Source organism: Glandiceps talaboti, chromosome 16 (genome assembly GCF_964340395.1).
Source record: "Glandiceps talaboti chromosome 16, keGlaTala1.1, whole genome shotgun sequence".
Classification (NCBI taxonomy): Eukaryota; Metazoa; Hemichordata; class Enteropneusta; family Spengelidae; genus Glandiceps; species Glandiceps talaboti.
Genome location: NC_135564.1, coordinates 5,068,023 through 5,088,967, shown reverse-complemented (window position 1 = coordinate 5,088,967; position 20,945 = coordinate 5,068,023). Strand labels below are relative to the sequence as shown.

The following is a 20,945-nucleotide window of genomic DNA, read 5'->3' as shown; positions in this document are numbered from 1 at the left end:
GATTCTGTTATTTAACAATATTAATAGACATTTAAAAAAAAAACTTTATATTTGCTTCTTCTGCGCGAACTGACCTATTTGTAAGCCCAAGGCATTCATATATTCAAGCACTCAGCAACAGACTAAGTAATCATGATACAGGCTCAAAATTTCTTTTAGCTTTCGGCCTTCTAATATTTCTTAATGATATTAAAACATAATGGTTTCTGATTACCTTTAAATCATGTTGTTATCATGGGACTGGCATAGAGTGACTAACATTTGCCCGGCTATAGGTTATTGCATAGATGTATAAAGAATATAGGGTAAGAAGTTTGACAACATGTGAAGGAGATATTCAAACCACTAGCTAAAATTGCAATCTGCAAAATAATCTGCTAAATTTTCAGTTATCAAATCGACTGTCTTCGCCAAAATGGGTCGTCACACGCAAACATATATCCATACATGCATCCAGCTATCCATCCATCCATCCACCCCTGCCTGCCTACCTACCTACCTACCTACCTATACCTGCGTAAATACATACATGTACATACATACATACATACATACATACATACATACATACATACATACATACATACATACATACATATATATATACACACACACACACACCTACCTACCTACCTACCTACCTACCTACCTACCTACCTACCTACCTACATACATACATACATACATACATACATACATACATACATACATACATACATACATACATACATATAGGGTTACGATGTAATTCAAGATGTAATACACAGAAAACAAATTATCATAAATTTCGTAAGTATGTTACATAGATTATTTTAAATTTAAAAAATTAACTAATCGCCTTTGTAGAACGCATGTCATGAGAATACACTGTCAGGACAAGATGTACTACTTGCATACTGTGTTTAAGTATGCATCTAGTGGGACTAGCAAGGAACGTGTACGTGTGAAAAGAATATAATAACGTATATAGTTCAATCTGTGTATGACGCCTTTACTTGACGTGTACATGTACCTCAGCTTGTTATTAGTTCAATTATGGTTATGAAAAGCATTTAATAGTCATTGTTTAGTATGATTGTATCTAAGTGAAGCACGTATGTAGTTGTGGAAGTTCAAAGTAAAACTTTGCGACGAACATTTATAGTATCACGTATCGTGACTCTGAGAAGCTAACATTATTTTGTTTTTCAAACTGTACACGCCGTGCTTTCAATCACCGTGTTCGTTCTTCTTGTATTTCGTAATGATATTTGGCCTTGGAGTGATATACCTAGTATCAAGTCTACTTACAGAGTGTCGATTATCAGCTATCGATTTCTTACAACTGAATTTACATTGAGGCTAATGTATAATAAAAAATGTCAAGAAATTCAATTAAGCACACATTTTATAATGTCTGATTTGATAACGTATATATAATAGGTTGTTGCGTCGATTATGTGAGTTACAAAGATTACATGATTTGAAAGAAAAGCTCACTTGACATGCTATATATTACAACTTAAAAGACGACTTAAAATGACGCCCACACCTTTACAGTTATACCCCATTTTGAAAAACGACACATTTGTTTGAAAGTATATATTCCATTAGATCTTGGTCTGCCAGAAAAATCATACGAACGAGGGAAGGTAAGGTATAAGTGACGTAACAGAAGAACTTTATCGTCTTTTAAAGATACCTCCGCCGCGTTGTATATGATTCAACACATTGAGAATATTATCTTTTACTGGTGTGTATTCATTGTATCAACATGGCTGGATAACACTATTATTTGGGAATTCTTGAGTTGCTTGTATACAGCTGTTGCCGTTGTGATTCATGTTGACAAATATGAACACATATATTAATGAGTGGTTTTCTGCAGAAGCGTGAATAAAACACAACATGAGGGCATGCATGTTTATACAAATGTCAACATTAAACGATCAATTGATTCATAGTCATGAAAATCGTTATTCTTTCAAATTGTTTGCGTTAACAATGGAATGTGTACATTGATTTTCATTCTGACACCTGATATATACAGTGATGAAGTTTAAGCAATGCAAACCGCATGTCATGTTACACTTGAAAGAATTCGACATTTCAAATATTTCAATTTTCACATAGTAATTCAACATTCTTAAATGTTGCATGCAATCGTTAATTGTCAATGTTTATTGTGGAACCAAACCACTTCAGGTACTAGTAGCTCAACATATCAAAATCAGATATCACGAGTCTAAAGTCATAAGTAGTCATCACGACTAGCAGGACAAGTTTGTTATTTTGTCCAATTTGTTAAAGTATATACAAAACACGAGGATCGCAGTCTTCAGAAAACAAACAAAACCGTGCTTCGCTGAAGGTTCATTGCTGTGGTATATCAAGTTCACCTATTCGAAGTTGTTTGTTTTTCATTAAATGCACCTGACTGACGCATGTGCATTTGAAGCCTTGGGCTGTTTTGAGATGATTATAGTAACACAAAGTAATATCTTTCAATTAGTCGTCTCTGATGGTTCATATCCTAAAGGTTTGTTTTTTCACAAGCATTAACCCCGAGCAAATCAAATTAGTAATGACCGGTACGAACGTGGGTTATGTGAAGAAAGAGGAGATTTCTGGTTTAAAGTATAAGTACAAATGTTCAGGAACAGACTCGCCACAAAACTCAATCTATTAGTGACATAATTCTCTGTTTAAAAAAGTATCCGTAAAACCCAGGAAACAATAAAACAGGTCATTATTTATAGTAGATAGTTGAATCTACCGGTGACATTATCATAGAGTACGCTGGTGCTCAGGGGTGATACAATAACAACATCTTTGAACGAGCTATTCAAACCTCGAGGAGAGGGTTTTGTTTCGTCGGTGTTAAGTCGATTGCAGGTGCATGGTGAAAGACATCTTCTCTGCAACAACGTCTTAAAGAATAAATCTTCACAGACAGGCAGGCGGCAGGCGCGCGCACACACACACACACACACACACACACGACGTAATCCTTATAGGATGAGATATAATGGATAAACTACAGCCCTGATCAAATTATTTTAGATTACCTGCGCTTTATATTATCAACAAATTATCATTTAGCTGCCACTTGCACACGTTTAATGAGGAATATTACGAGAAACCGAAAATTGTGATGTTTACCTCAAGACATTAGTTAAATATCGTCAATATAAATAGACAAAACATTGGACTTTTTTATCTGAGACAGACAGACAGACAGACAGACAGACAGACAGACAGACAGACAGACAGAGGAGGAGGAGGAGTGGGGAAGAGACAGAAAGAGATTGTAAATTTGCTTTGACGAACGTAATTGAGAGTGTCTGTTTAGTAACTCTAATGTTGTCCGCATTACATTTAAATTGTAGCCTGGTGAGTCATTCATTGAGTTCATCTATATGTGTGTCGAACATTAAAGCGCTAAGCTTTTAGGACATTCAACTTGTAAAGCCAAGTAACGGTATCTGTGTATACCAGGTTTAATGTTCTCTCTTTGTAAGTGAAACGTAGAAGACCGTTGATGCTGCAGGGCTATATACCATGGCTTGGATATTTGCATCGTGCAACCAAGATATCATGATGTTTACTTCAGGTCATACGCTTCAACGAAGCATGCGTAATGAGCAAAGAGACAGTCAAGTAGAAGTTGTCATCCAAGTAGAGATTTTTGAAAAGCTGATATCCTGGCATGAACCCTTCTTGTTGTTGAGCTATCTCATCTTGTTCGTAATATCTACTTTTTATCACCGTTCTGGCAGGACTCTTTTAAATCACCAAATACTTAAGGGGTAACTTCCAGATAGTTAGCTTTCACAATTGTTGAAGTTGTACCATTATATATTGCTTTATCATTTTGGATGTTCCTCCCTTTTCCCGCCACTGCTGTGGTATGTCCGAATACGCATGCGCCAGAAAATCATATATATGTAGAACCATGCACAGAAATTATTCAAAGCAGCTACTGCCGGTAACTGGTATGCAGTGATCGGTGTGCATCTGGTGAGCTCTGCACGATCGTAAAGAGAAACTAACGTCTGTTGATTACGTACCGTCGCTTATGTGATTCGCACTTCTTGAGAGGTATGTTTGAAAGATTTAAGGGATCAAATATGTTCATGTCGACATGCATAATTCTAAGACAAGTTTAGGTTTCTGAAGACTTTACATTTCTTCGTATTTTCTTAGGAACATGTGCGACTTTCGGGTTTAAGTAGTATAGTTTCTACAGCATTCATTTTCTTTTTTTTGAGATGTTTGATTTTTTCACACCAAAAGCGTAGTAAATGTTGTGAACCTTGCAATTTTGTATAATTAGCAGTTTTGTTTATAGTGTGTCATTCCATGTTAAATATATAATTATAAGTTACAAATTTGAAACATATTAAAAGATATTCATGATTTCGACGGGTAGCATTCAACTGCATCAAAACGTTTCATATAAACAGGAGGTAACCCTAATGTATTAGTACTATTGACTGAACATGTTGCACCTATATAAAACAGATTGGTGCAAATACCGCAGTCATAACATTTATCCGAATAGACTTCACTTGGAGGCACACTGCCATCATACAGTTTATCCTCACACTTTGTTTCGATCCTCTGTTTTACAATGGGTTGGCGCTGATACACATATGTCACGAAAAGACGACATTATTATCATGTGTAGATACGCTTACTTTGCTCAAATTAGTTTCAAATTGCTGGTTGTGATTAATATTTAAATTGACTTGATGGATTTTGATATACCACCGTCGCGACTTGAAATGAAACTGTACTGCTTGACTGACGTGATTGCAGTTTGTAACTTGATACTCGCAACAGGAGACGTGTTTATAGCAAAGCCGATTTAATGACCAAGAGAGATCTGTCACACCATATATATAACATGTTGTCATGATGTTATCACCTTCATTGCTATGGGATATGATACTATCCAGTGTTATCAAGATTGATAAAATTTGATGACACTCATTTGGAATACGCGTTTGATTAAATCATTTAGTGTGGGTATAACTTTATTAATTTTACAACTTGAAATAACCACAATTCCAAATTTGGTGATGTAGCCGGAGTAGAACGTACACTCAGTAGCTTTAGGTTTCCCAGAAGGAGAACAGCCGCTGCTAAACAAAGAATTATGCGTGGACACTGTGGAAACACTGTAGAATCAAATGCATCCCCAATGAATATTCTTGTTTATCCTGCAGTCGTTTGAAGAGGACTTAACTCAAAGAACATTACCTAAATATATTTTACCGACTTTAATCATGAGAACTAAGTAAAGATTAATCCTGTCGGTTTTTGGTTGAAACCGAGGTACAAGGATTTTGTGTATGCCAAGTTACTCTTAAATATTTACGTTTCACATCCGCAATAACGACCGTACGTCAGCGCTGCCGTTTAAAGCTTACCAGTATGGATTGTTGTCGATACTACAAGAAACAATTGTAAATGCCATGAAAATAGTCGTTTGGAATCACGATGCAGACGAAAGGGAAAATAAAATGGGTTTTTATCACTCTACTCAACATTATCAAGTGCGTTTTTGAGGCAATTGTTTCGCCTCAAATTGGCGTGCAACTCAGATAAAACCAATCCATTAACGATATCCCAAACTGAACATGATAACATAAAAAAATAACCGTTAGGCGCAAAGCGAATTTTATAAATAAATTGAGATGAGTTTCTCCAACTAATTAATTTGATTTGCTCTGTTGTATTCCTTCTTGAGAAATTCAAAAGAGGGGGTTTACGTTTCAAATTAACCAGCAAGAGTACAATGAATACTTTGAATGTACTGACTTTGCTGTTCCTGATATTTTGAAATCTCTGATAATTAACGTATAGTGTGTGTACACGTATGTATGTATGTTATGTATGTATGTATGTATGTATGTATGTATGTATGTATGTATGTATGTATGTATGTATGTATGTATGTATGTATGTATGTATGTATGTATGTATGTTATGTATGTATGTATGTATGTATGTATGTATGTATGTATGTATGTGACGCAATACAATACTTAAATACTTTTCCTATGTAATGCATTCCACATGCAGACGGCTGATCGTTATTTATAGATCAAAGTTTTCTGTTTCCTTACCCTTTTTGCTAGCAATATTCCGATATGACAACGAACATTACGAAACCCTATGCACATATCATCAACCAAACTATGTGCTGATGATGCGATTCGTCGCCATGACAACATCTTCTTCAAGACAAGCTCAACAACAGAAAACGTGAGCGACAACTGATTTCAAGCAAGCAGGGTTAATAAATCACACAGAGCATCACAGCATCCTTTCCGACAGCAGGCTTCGAAGTCAACCTTTCCTTTTTTGCAGTTAAAAGTAATCAGATGTAACTTTATAAGGCCATACATCCCAAGAGATGTTATCAGTTTATCTGTAAAGAAAGGAAAGGAAAAGACGAGTGTTAATGTCCGTTTCCCATTATAATGATCAGAGCTCAAACTTGTGACGTGGGTAGTCGATAACTAATTGTCAACTAATCACGCCCATGATTACGCATCCTGGTGATGTAAGGGACATTGGGACTATTAATCGTTTGCATAGTGAAACATTTCACTATTGAACATTTTAACTAGATGGCAATCACTGCGACAAATAAGAAAACTGTTGGTTATTCTCTGGATGTCACGTATTAGATATAAGATATTTTCTTTCAATTCAATATTCGCCGGAGCAACTGATTATACATCTAGAATTATTGGTATGTGGAAACAAACACTACACGATGTCTGCCCAGTGCGATAAGACGAGTTGTCAGTGTAAAACAAGATAACGTAATTCTATGACGTCACTGTTTTAATAATGGTTTCGATAAATATTTATATTTGAGTATCTACATAATCTTTTATTATCAGTTTTGTATCCTGTAAAGATAATAATGACCTGACAGAATGAGATGAACGGAAGCCGTATTGTCAAGATCATTTCATCGGGATATATATTACGTTGTATGTACTGCTATCTGACTGTAAATGACACCCTTTCGATGTTGACAGTTACACGTTTTCTTCGCCAAGCGTAACACATTAAAGTCCTACATCTTCTGGTTCAAGCAAGGGGATGTGCGCGCAAGAAAGCTTGAAATACATTGTACGAAAACGTCATAAAGACATTTCACAAACAAATTATTTCACCTAGGAAGGAAATGATGCGCTCTATATCGTTGAATGGAGAATGGTGTGCTTGTGTTTAAGTTGTTTATCAGTTCAACTATTTCTCTCTCCACTCTCTAGTTATGGCATTCCTGAATAAACTCAGTTGTGACATACTGAGAAAATTGCATGTACGTCAATCTAATAGCTCGAGCTCTAAAAGGAATTGATGACCAGACCTTTTATATGAAAGGACAGGTAGAAATCGTCAAATTGATACTTTAAAGGATTGAATGAAAGATTAGGTCTAAAGTAACCTATTAAGAAAACCAATGTTGTGAGACGTAGTTCATTTGAGCAATTTGATGGAACGTCATTAAATACCAAATGGTTCACATATAGAAGCAATGCGTGCTGTAGAACCGATAGCACTGTTAACACTGCCACACTAATCTAATGCAAAGTACGTTTTTCCATCGTGGTATCAGTACTGTCGTCAGGACAGATTTAACGGGCTTTCAGGCGAAATATACTAAATTCTCTTCCTATGAAACTCTAGGCTTTTGCTCTCGAACTTCGCATAGCTACAGCTTATTAAATATTAATCATGAACGAGTTTTTCATGCTGACGCTTTCGTCTTGTCACATTTTAAAACCATATGCACATGAGGAAAAGCTCTATATGCTGCGTAGAAGTTTGATAATTTTGTTGTGTAGTGTATGATATTTTCCTCTTCTAAACTTTAAAAAATAGCGATCGTGCACAAATAAATGTTATGGAGAGTTAAGTTTAATTCTATCGGCTATAATTTTGCAAAAACTGATATTCAATATGAAGTTTGATGCATCATATCAATGATATAAGATAATTAAATTTTATCGGCTTGGCGCAACTGTTATCTTGATGTTACCTTTACCATTTCGTGAACAATGTTGTAATCACTATAACTATTACCTAAGCAAAAAAAGGAGAAGAGCCTTGGATTTCATTGCAATTGGATAGATTACATCACAAAGCGCTACCCCCACAAAAATACATCATTAAACGAATGATATTAATATACAATTCGTCAACATGGCGACTGTGTATCTTTCATACTTTCGAGAAAATAGAAAACGTGACTTAAAATATGGTTTGCTGCAAACAGTCCTTTTTCATCTTAGACCACAGAGAAACTACCCATTGGTAGCTTTGAAACCAAAGCCCTTCTCTCCGACTCAATGCATATATTATACATCGGTCCGTTTGAAGTGTGAACAATTTTAATCAAGCGTATGCATACAATTTAACACCTAACATTAATTTCTCAGGTATCGCACACTTCTGCAAGAGGAAAATTAAATTTTCATTTGAAGAAAATTGGAAAAGACATAGCCGTTACCTTACACCTTTTTGAGGTGTGGAAAGATCAAAGTAACCAAATTCTTATAAATAAAAAATACTACCCTTTACGGAGTTGTGAATCCAGATATATTTTTCAGAAGGAGTTTTGAATCCAGATATATTTTTCAGAATTATGCAATTTACATAAAAATGGAAGTGACAATAATAGTTATAATGCAAATCTATTTCTTAAATGTCAAGTTTTTATTTGTCACGATATTGGTAAATGTCCCTGGAATAGTATTTTCAATGCGACTGAAAATATAACAATTGGAAAAAAATCACCATATTATCCATACATAATGTTTGAATAGATCTAGACATCCTTGATCTTAGCAAACGTATAGTATATGTAACCTAGGATACCGATATGCCGAATGTTTGAACGGGAAAAACAACCGCAAATATTGTGACCCATTCAGTGAGTCATGTATACAAAAACAGTATATAACTGTACATTGACATCATCAATTGATGTAGTGTTGTACGTTGCCCTTGCAGGAGCTCATAACTAGCCGGTAATAGAAAACGTGGCCTTTTTATTTACAAAATGTGTCTAACGGCTGCTGTTCTGGGAACAGGTTTGATTTCCATGACCTTTCCAATGCAATGAGATATAATACTGGCATAATATATCAATTTGAACATTGTAGAATGCATTATCTTCAAATCCATTCCTTCGCTTATCATTATCGGCAAATGTCAATAGCGAAGACGTCTAGAATGACTTCGCAACGCTACACATAGATTGCACAATACTCTACATGGTGAGTCTTTTCAATTGAAGGCAATTGCTTCAAATCCAAAGAGAGTTAAGGATACATAATGCTTTTCCAGTTATGAGTTGTTTATGATAACTGTTTTTGTACAAACTTACCTAGGTGATATAATTTGCTGTGAATTCCTGTCGAATGGAATCAAAGATTATCGGAAATTGCATTTACTGCAAACAGAGAAAGTAATTACTTTTGTTGTTAACGATTCTAGCATTCGATCAATCGTCTCCTGAACTATTGCGCGAGGTTGTAGCTGCTGTCGACCGAATAATGATGCTGGCACTCGTGCATGTAACATGAAGATGAAATTTGGGACTCCTGCTAAGCTGAGACATTGTATAACATCTGAAGAAAGTAAAACCACAGTTGGGAATGATGAACCACAGTTTAACGATAAAAGTGACATTATTTCGGAAAGCAGCTTTTCAATGGATAGATCGATAGTGGCCATGGGGAATCACTAATCTAAAGTTAGTCATGTTAAGTGATCTTGATTTAGAGAGCAATCATTGCAATTTAAATGACTAACAAATAGCAATACAATGATATTGCAATGCATCCTAATCTTTGTCAATTTATGGTCTAATACGCTCCAAGGATGACACTGTCATTAGAAACTTATCATTGTATATTTATAAGCTTTTCAGAGCCGTAAAGAGAATTTGTCTAATAACTGCTGAGTCTGTATATATAAACACTTAATTTTGAATTATTTAGTTGTATTTATACGTCTATGTTGTACTTTCAACTTTTGTATATTATGTAACTAGTAGTTTTGACTTAAACTTCGAAGTGCAACATCTTTGCAAATGGTTGCTGTTGTTGTTGTTCGTGTTGTTGTTGTTTTTGTGTTTGTTGTACCTACTGAACCATGTATGGTTGCTTGGTCACCAAATCTTATCATAATCTCAATGTGTCGACACAGAGTCCTAAGCGATCCATTTCCAGTCAGTATACGGTCCACAACTAATAAACAGGCAATCCGAATAGTTTCTATAAAAGATTTGGTGTATTCACTGAATACGACGGAAACATTAATACTGGGATTTTGACTTGTATGCGATGATAATTAAGAACATTATACAATATTCGTGTGACAAAGAATATGTAAGTAATTAACGACTTGTTCCAACTAACGCTAAGCTTTTATAGCCATTTTCATGACCCATAAAAATGATTATTCCAGAATCTTTAATTCTAATTCAGCCGACAACAAACCAATGCTAGGTTTACCCCACTACCTATCTTTTTTATCATCAGACTTTACACAAATTGCAACTCTTGAACATTAAGTTAAAAAGTACATTTCTATTACTTTCGAGTTTAGATGTTGTATAAAGCTTCCACGTCATTAGTACATGGTTTGGTAGGAATATAATATAAGTTGTGTAAATAGAAAAGAGGTATTCGTAATTGAAACCGTTCGTACTTTTGAAACCTGAATACTGTATTTGCCAAAGTGATATTTGAAGAGTTGACAATGACAGTACATGTGGAGTGAGAATATGTTTACAGGCAAGAATACAATACAAGAACGACATCACTATGAAAATTGACTGACTTTTAATCATGCTCAAGACGACTTCATGTTATTGTATAATTTCCTATCGTATTTGTCATCGCCAATGCTTCTATCCCTAGCTGATTGCATGATTACAAAACATCTTCAAACCACATCTAGGTACAGAATTCAAAATTTGAGATTATGTTACTTTAACGTTGTAGTCCGCATTTGGTTAGAGGTATGTCTCCTTTACCTTTCGATCAACTGGGCATCAAGAACGTCGACAATTATCTCGTGGCTCGTTTTTTCATTATTTGAGCGTGCGATTCAAATACTTATTCTTTTTCTTTTATTGATATTTCACAACTTTCGTGCTTTCTCCAGGGATACACGGTGTTATGTGAAACATGAGTTGTACATCTTTTCGTCCATTGAACACGGATAGCTATCATATCTTGGTTAACATACATTAAATTTACACATTAAGACTGAACATTGCGATTTCTGACAATGCTGTCTACACGATTTGCATTTGTCGTGACGTTTGAAGTTCTCTGAACGAAATGTCAAGTTGGCTTGTTCACATAATCATCACATTCGGTGGGAACATATAACCTTAAGCGAAAAACCATTTCGTGCCTCAAATCAATTGAAGCCTATCATCCTATCTCCTACCTTCCATTACTCTCTAAAGTACTTGAAAGAATAATACTATCACAGATAAACGATCATCTCACTTCGATCGCACAATCTCTTGAACTCTCTTCACGCTCACAGACCAATCCACAGTACTAAAACTGCACTCCTGAAAATAGTAAATGACTTTCTGACTTCTTAAGACAACGGCAAACATTCTCATTCTTTTCGACTTATCAGCGGCACTAGATCATAAGCTTCACCGACTTAAGGAATTTCTGAATCTGTTCTATCCTGGTTTCAATCGTATATCTTTGCTACGACTCAAACAGTAACTGTTAATGGCATGTGATCTACTTAATCATATCTCTCTTTTGGTGTCCCCAAAGTCTCTGGTCTTTGCCCTGTTCTATTTGTTTTGTACACTGAACTTTTTTTGATGTCAAAAAACACTCGATAATCACTCGATGACAACCAGTTATTCAACGAAGCTATTAAAGGTCGATCAAGCTAATCCAAATATCGAAACCATGCAAAACTGACATCAAGAAATGGATGATATCTAAATTATCTCCAGTTAAATTGTAGTAAAACAGAAGTAATACTAATATCATCACCACGACTAAATGCTAAATCATCCACTCTCCCTTCTGCTATTCATGTGGGAAATTCTGGTATACTTTTCGTCTCTAGTGTCAAAAACCTTGGAGTCACGTTTGATTTTAACTTGTATGTCTGAGCACGTACAGAATGTTTGAAGAGCTGCATGCTATCAACTCAGGCAGATCAGCTATATTCGCCACTTACTCTCTCCACAAGCAATCTTTTCTCAGCATTTGTGCTGTCCCGCTTAGGCTATTGTAAATGTCTCCTTAAATTTCTGGTTGCCCTAAGCACATCTAAGTTATAGAAATATTGCTTAGAGTTCGGAATGCTGCCACGCCTCGTGTCTGCATATAGAAATGTAAAAGTTTGACCATGTTCAACCTCTCTTTTAGCAACTTCATTGTTACCTATTAGTTCTCTACGTATTCTTACAAAGTTATATCTATCTGTTACAATTCAGCTGTGGGTTCTGGACCACAATGCCTATCTGACCTTCTTCTTCGACATACCCCACAAACACAACTCCTCCTTCTGTGTGTTCCAAGGGTATCTACAAAGACATTTGGTGAGAGATCTTTCTCTCTCATTGACCCAACATCATGGAACCATCTTTCATCCGATCTCCGCCACTCAAGACCTATATATTTAAACATTAATCTCAACCTTCTCCAACTGCCTAGTGTCCAGTATCTGTAAATCCACTTTTCCACCTAACGAGACAGTAAAGTTATCAATTTACTTCTGCGCCTTGAGCTCTGCTTGCAGATTAGGCGCCTCCCAAATCTCGTTTAGTATAATATTACAAATAAGGGCATGTCGTCAAAGAAACCCGAATCGTTTCTCTCTCAGCGAAGAAGTTTGACAATCAACTGAATGTCTACATTTCAAGATTTGGTCATCTTAGATATAACAGATACTGGCAATAGTTGAATTCCTCTTCCGACGATTCGTCATACTCTTCATCATCACTCCATCTGTTTATCAGCAACTCCGGTCTCTAACCAATTTAAAAAGCCATTCTCTGTTCTCAAGCTCAGCAAGAAATGATTCCCAGATGTCTCATCAATCAGTAGTTCTACACAAAAAGCTGTTACATGTTATAACATGCATATGGAATTAATAATTTTCCCACATCTAGTGAAATTAGTCCTATACATCATGTAGTTCTTGGAGGAGAGATTATTTGATATCGAATGACTAAATTGTCAATGATTGAGTACATCGCATGGTTACCATTCTTCAAGAACGGATATTGCATTGATTTGTGTACTTGTCTTGAATCGTAAACATCTTGTCAATTAATCGATAATTGCATTCTGGTGAGCTGGTGTTTCCATGGAATACATAGGCAGATGAACACACGCTCTGCTTTTTGAAGACACATAGTAGTTTCAAATTCATACCAATAAGATTCGTCGTTTAAATAGTAGGGATTTGGGAGAAATTTCACTGATATACACGGTTATGTATGGGAAACGACATTAACTCCAAAAGTGTCCCTACGTGGGGATTCGTGACACATGTTTTCTATATTTATTGAGAACGAATTTTCTATTTACTGAGAACGAATTTGCTATTTACTGAGAAGGAGTGTCGTCATACATAATGGCTGGCTTTTTTCACCAGAGTATGTTACATATTAATGCACCACCGCATGATGCGATCTACTCCAACAGTAGTGATCCTTAATAAGCTTGTAAAGCATTCATGCAAATGTATTTATTCCAAATATTAGCCACACAGTTTATGGAGGTAAGCCAGCTGGATTTAACTGAGGACAGTGTATAGTCATTGCTCTTCTAAAGTTGTGTCGCCGTTAGGTCATAATGTAAAGAAGAGAAGGCCAGTCGAATTCAGTTCAAACACCCTCATTTGCATAACTTCCATGTAGGAAAATACTAGTTCGTAAAGAGCCTGAATTTGGTTCAATGTCTGAACGATTGGCACAAACAATAAAAGACATATCAAACGTGCAATGTACAACTGTAACAAAGCAATGGATTTACCTTTTTTCTCGTCTGGCATGAGCTGCGTTCAGGTATTAACCATTTGGGAAAAAGATAAGCAAATTCCCTCCAAGGGTATATTCGTGTCTTTGATATTATACCCTCATCGCTAAGAAGAAGAAACTCCCCTGTGGTTGTTTTAAAACGTAGTATTTGGGAAAACAAAACAGTGCCTCGCAGTCGAAAATGTGCATAGCGGTGACTGCGGGTATTGCCATAACATATTGCTACAATATCGACAAAGAAGTTAAATTCACTGCAATGGCGATGATAAAATTTTAAAATTTAATTCATTTAAGTTTCGATAAAGAAGAGCGCCATATTGCACTAATATATTGCGAAAATACTCGGTTCATTTTTATTCAGTTTGTTTCATTTATAACTTTAAGGGATTTGGTTGTCTACGTGTACGTTCCCTTGATTTCCTCAGAATTAAAAGCGGCACAGGTGAAAATAAGTATTCGTACGTTCTCGAGCAAGAATCTCAAAAAGGTCAATCGGACCTAATTTCGATGACATCCAACTTCAAAAGAAAATGCTGTACATTCCTTCAAAAATCAAGCAATGACCTATACTAAAACGCCTTCTTAAACGCCGTCTTATTTGCTACTGCATTTGCAACTACAACAAGAAGAAGAACAAAATCGATCATTATGCAAGTTGATGTTATTTTACTTAATGAATAGCAACACTTTTACTGCTGAGCACAACATAATTGTTATTGAGGGAGTCAAAACATTATCTTTAAATTTAATGTAAACACAACTCAGTCTTCAGCCATGATCCTACTGTATTCGACAGTAAAAGTGCTCTTTATCTCAACAATCATATGATCGTTTAATTTATAAGTTTTGCCTTCGAATTCTGGCGAACGTTTCCTGTTTTAGCTGTACGTTGAAAAGGTAAAAGGTCAGTAAAATACAAAAACAAACTATATGATATCAAGTGCAACATTGTGTAAATCTTATCTTCGTTTCTTTAAAATATTTCAACACAAATCTTGGTTAATTTTCATTATAATTTTGGCAAATCTTCGCGTTTTCGTGTATGTAGCACACACACATACATCTCACATATCTGTTATTAACCAGATCAGCGCTGTCCTTTCCCCACAGTGTATTTAATTTTAAATATTCGAGTTGTTACAGGAACTCTTTTATTTATCTAAAGTAACCCTTGTTTCATCTGTATGTGTATGCTTCTGTCTGTCGGTCTGTCTGTCTGTCGGTCTGTCTGTCTGTCTGTCTGTCTGTCTGTCTGTCTGTCTTTCTGTCTGTCTTTCTGTCTGGTTGGCTGGCTGGTTGTCTGTCTGTCTGTCTGTCTGTCTGTCTGTCTGTCTGTCTGTCTGTCTGTCTGTGCTTGTGTTTGTACTCCTAAAACTTTGCTGTTGATAATGTTAGAAGTTCTACGTTGCCATTTATAATTAACCTCGACGTCAAATCGATCTTGGGAGAGTATCAATATTGCATGCATATAATGTGATGAACTATTTACTATATGACCATTGTTGACAACTCAATCATTCACACACGACAAGCTTTGAGTAGCTTGCCTTAGGTGGTTACCGACCTCTAGATTGAACGTCATTTCTATTCAATTGGGAGTCTACTCTATATATATCTAGCGGGCAATGTCATGGTGAAGGCCATATCATATGGTTATAGTTGTATCACTAGGGTTTAATATGGTATGTCTTTGCCGTTTATTGTTCAGTGAGGAATATCACGTTTTTGCTATGACAACCAAATGCAACGGCAATTTGTGTGTATCTTTTCTATAAGCTTAATATTGACATTCTGAATTTCATACCAAACCCTTAAGTTCATAATTTCATATTGCTGCAATTTTTGCTGGGGTCTACACTAAAGTGACTGCAATATTCCAATATGTGAGTGTGTTGTGTCATTCTGATTGTGTGATTAACTAGTATGTAACAAAATAGGTATTATATTTTGTTTTCAATCAAGACCATTTTAGATATTCAATAAAGTTACATTGATAGTCATATCGTTTCAGGGTCTAAGCAATTAAAAACAAAATTGGTTGGAATTGATATTGTCAATGTGCTCCCTATATCTTATGGTACATAGTGTTGTGTTTATTGAATGATTGTACGAATACAAACTCAATATATATGGGAGCACACATACACACACACATTGTCAACACACACGATGTAGTAAAGCTAGTGATGTAGAACCCTTTCGCCTTTAAACAAGTTGACATTTCAAATGAATGTTATCCTGGTGCAATTATAAGTTTGAAGCGGTTGAGTTAAGACAAATCAATAAGACAGTTACAATTCACATCCAGCCAAATTAAGCAAACTTCTAAAATGTATGGTGTCGTGTTCGTCCTTTTTTCCTGTAAGTGTACTGGACCTTGTCATCGCTGAGGAATTCGATTACAGGTCGTTGTTTTGTATGACTAAAGCAGCCCACCTGCAAGGCATTAATGCTCCATTTACTAAGTTATATTACATTTGCCTCTTTATGCAATAGTCTAAAGCAGTTAAAAAACGGATGTATCTGAATGACTCGAAGGTATCTCAGTTGACATCACAGTACGTTCAACATCATCAAGTCGGTGTCTGAGACAAATCCGTCCTTGATGTCTACCTACACCTGTGTGTGAAACATCAGTATAGCTGTGAAAGGAATAATGTGAACAAAACTAGATTGTTAAAAGCTAAAATCAGTACTTTAGACGGTTGTAAATGAAAGGATGGTTCTCATTTAGACAGATTACATAACTATTGAGATGCGCCACGAAATGTATCTAAATTTATGGATAAGAACTTGGTGACGTCATATCAATGCGAGTGTAATTAGTTATGTCAGAACGGTGATGCTGGTGTCAAAGCTGTTCCAAAGTAATAACAGCTTGTTTGTGTCTTAAACTTTCTCATCCTCAGTATTTTGGGGATTACATTGTGAAATGGGGTCTTGGTGATTGAATGGTTAGGCTTGAGGGCTTGCAATCTGTACGTTCCGGGTTTGAGCATGGCCTCGTGCAGTGCGATGTGTTTCTGGCTGGTCCAAGTGCTTTGAGAAGGTTAGCACCACGAATGTGTCTGTCTACTAAAGTGTTTAATGGACTTAACGGAGTTTCAATTATGTTTTATATCTCAGGTAACCTTTTTGTTGCAGATTATACAAACGAAACACAGACACTGATTGTGCTCAAGCGCATAAAATGTTACATTTCATCTTACTGTGAATACAAATAAGTTGTCTTATGTTGTAATCTTCCTTGTCTCATCCAACAGTGATGTTGATTTGTGTTCACAGTCAAATAAAATGTATCATTTTTACGCTTGAGCACTATCAGCACCTGTATGTAATTTTTTTACGTAAACGTCGTGATGACCAATTGAAAAAAGTACCATATCAGGGATAAATAAATAATAAAGTGTATATGATATTTTAGACGTCTGTTGTCCTAAACACTTTCAAAGAATTCAAATATCCTCAACTTTGTTAAATGAATATAAAAGATTCGAGCAAATGTATGCTCTCAGAAACGTAGATTATGTCATTCGCCGTCAGTTGTCGACATAACAGACTGAAATTGGAATAATTATATGCCTGGATGTATATGTACAATATTTTCATTGAACTGTTTAGGGGTATTGGTAAAATACTTTCGGAGGAAGTTCATATTGCCTGTGACCAATATGAGAGAGAAAAAAAAGTACATCGTTACAAATTGTATTTGTAAATTACTTTTATATTTTAACAATCAACCTGGATTGGAAATCTTAAATATAAAGCCAATATGCATTTCCCATCTAAACGCTTACTCGACTCGACTCGACTAATACAGTTTGAAAAATGTTCAGTGTTTTTACGCCTTTGGATTGTGATGATTAGTGCCCTTGCCTCCTCACACCGAGCAGACTACGATTATGCCTATATTTGGGCAGTAGTATGTAAAATATTTCGATTTTCAAAATGAAAGTTGTTTAGTTAGATAATGTTATCATTTCTCTATTTCTTTTCCTTTTCCCATGAGTAATTCTACTCTTACGTCTTCTTTTTTGTAGAGACACAGAAGTATTCATATATATTGGAGGTGATACGCTTCGGATATTGCTCTTCCGCTTTTTGTCATATAAGGTGAGTGTAAGAAATGTGTTCGACTGACCATACCAAGTCCTGGTCACTTCCACGTTCATGTCGACTTCTGATCGTTATGCATACTAATGATCAACAGTTTCAAAATTAGGACCTATAATGCGTTATCATAAATGTATGCTATTATTACAGAGCTACACACCTCCTGAAACGATAGCCTCAGAATTCTTTTGGCAAGGCCGCTAAAGAGGTGTCTAGCTCAATTTTCCCTTTAGGTCATTGGTAGTTTCGAAGCTGTCTGTTTGTCTCTCTTAGGATACACTATGCTCTGATTCGTGACCGTAAGTTTCTAATCGATAAAAAATACTTGGTATTCCTATGCAATTCGCGCATTCATGTTTTTTTGCAAGTTTTGCTTGCACGGTCATTTATGACAGTTGATTTCTTGATTCGTGCAATATGGACCAAACGTTTTTTTTAATGAATAAAAATATTGCAATATCACTACACACATCTGTCAATTATGTATTCTGAATTCGTATACCCATGTGTACCTAATACTACTCATACACTGTGTCACTATGTACGTATTTCCTTTCTTCTCTAAAATCATGCTAACTTTCTGTGGTGTCTTTGAAGTCATGGAGATTCTATCTCTTTATCTTACAGATTTTTAACAATATCAGTGACATGGACAACACCACGAATTTCACATTGATTGAGGAAGTAAGCCCCACAAAACGTGTATACCCCCACTACCCTGATTTGCCAAAAGAATACGAAGTTACTCTCTACGTTATCTTTTTTATTCTCATTATATGCGGTAATATATGGGTCATCATAGCAGTTATACGAGAACCCAAACTTCGCAAATCCACGACAAATTGGTTCATAGTCTCACTCTCCGTGTCTGACCTCCTAGTAGCATTTTTTCAAGTTACCTACCAGTTCTTTTTCGATTATTACCCAGATTCGTTCAATAACATTCACAACAATATCTATGTGTGTCGAACATTCCCCTGGATTCAATGGGTGTCCAGATGTGCAACTGTGTTCTCTTTGGTTGGCATTGCTATGGATAGGTTCAGAGCAATCGTTCAACCTTTGAAACCTAAGATAAATCGCAACCAAGCCACAGTTATCATTACAGTAGCCTGGCTGTCATCATTTGCTTATTCATCCTACAGACCAGTCCTGTATACTAAAGTACTTTGGACTCTACCTGACGGCTCCCAAATGTCATTCTGTACAATAAATCGTGACTATCTTCATATATATCGAGGGTTTTTTCTCTATGACCTTATTGTTATGTATTTACTGCCGTTAATAACCATTTGTGTCTTGTACGCTGCGATGATCAGCTCTCTTTGGTTTTCAAAGAGTGTTAACGAAGCCTCAACTCGTAACAAAAGAAGGGCAGTTAAAATGTTATGTGTTGTTGTTCTACTTTTTGCATTAAGTTGGTTTCCATATTACTGGGTTACAGTGTATTACTACCTCAACAGGGATCCACCTTGGTATGTAGCTAAGTGGTACCATGTTCAATGGCATTTTGCACATACTTGCTTCGTTAGTAACAGTTTTGTTAATCCATTCTTATATGCTTATTTCAATGAGCGATTTCGTAGAGAATTCTACCGCATGTTCCCATGTCTCAAAGTGTTACTGACACCACGTGTTGGGCCAGATACAGGAACATCAACGACAAGTCAGGCAAAGAGCAATGCCACTACACTCAGCACAGTATCACAGGCTCAAGATACGGTGTGAAGTATAGGCTTTTTTCTAATTTAATTTCCGCTACTTATCTGTCTACCTGTCTGTCTGTCTGTCTGTCTGTCTGTCTGTCTGTCTGTCTGTCTATACGTTGAATGAGCCAAGCAAGCGAAACTACTTCCCTAGAAGTCTAACTATCCCGCTTATTCCCCGATATTAATTTACACGTATATTGACAATAATTTATCATAGCAGGCCTTTGAAATACTGTTTGGTATGAAGCTACTTAACATAAACTGCGTAATCGATTACATGCCCACTGTGTTAAGACAATAAAACTGCCGCTATCTATCTACTAAAATGACGACTGTTGCAATAACGTGTAATATCTGAAATGGTTGTATTTGAGTGTTTGATGATAGCTCTGCTCTTCTGTAATCGTTTCCTCAGTATCAATATCAGTTTTAAGAAATGTGATATAGCATATTATATAAATACGTAATGTGGTTGTATATGTTAAACTATTTTTGTGGATATAATCACATACTTATACACAAAGTATAGACTGAGCAAAGGGATCAATCATATGATAAGATGAACTATTATATAAAGGTTTGAACCTTTCCATTTTTATTAGATTTTATGTTCTGTGATCATGGTAGTGATTTCGATAAGTGAGATGCAGATTTGCGATCACTGTTTGCTATTATCATTGGAGTGATAGATGGATATTTTGCCCAAACAAACAATCGGAGAGGATTTCGGACTCGACAAATTTGGCGTTTACTATGTATTTACAATTTTGAATTATGATATGAAGTTTTCGAAATGTACTTTTAAATGTTACCTTAAAAGCCGGATATTTGCACAAATTGTCAGTACGTTTGACTTGTTTGTAAATATTCCCTTTCGTCTATATTTACTCTTTATTTTTTACCCGTAACAGCAATGAAAGATGGATGATTTGTTTATGGTATCTGCATGTATCGTCTGCGATTTAGAGAGGTCGATTAAAATTCGCAGACGTTATTTGCCAAAAACAAAATCAGACTTTTGAAAAGCACATCAATTATTAGTTTATCAAAATTTTTTAGAAGATTGTGTC

At 35.8% G+C, this 20,945-nt stretch overlaps 1 protein-coding gene across 1 annotated transcript; it reads left to right on the top strand.

The window, feature by feature from the left end:
* Positions 1 to 6,211: 6,211 nt before the first annotated feature.
* Positions 6,212 to 20,040, top strand: LOC144447704 (QRFP-like peptide receptor). Its single transcript, XM_078137783.1, has 3 exons — positions 6,212 to 6,252; positions 18,094 to 18,166; positions 18,794 to 20,040. The coding sequence occupies exons 1-3, from the start codon at positions 6,212 to 6,214 to the stop codon at positions 19,892 to 19,894; spliced, it is 1,215 nt and encodes a 404-aa protein (XP_077993909.1). The 3' UTR covers positions 19,895 to 20,040.
* The last annotated feature ends 905 nt before the right edge of the window (positions 20,041 to 20,945 follow it).

Excerpts from the sequence above, each read along its gene's own strand:
- LOC144447704 (XM_078137783.1), top strand. The coding sequence starts at position 6,212 with ATGACAACATCTTCTTCAAGACAAGCTCAACAACAGAAAAC. Across the intron at positions 6,253-18,093 it reads CAAGCTCAACAACAGAAAAC|AGACACAGAAGTATTCATAT; the intron begins GTGAGCGACAAC and ends TCTTTTTTGTAG. Across the intron at positions 18,167-18,793 it reads TCCGCTTTTTGTCATATAAG|ATTTTTAACAATATCAGTGA; the intron begins GTGAGTGTAAGA and ends TTTATCTTACAG.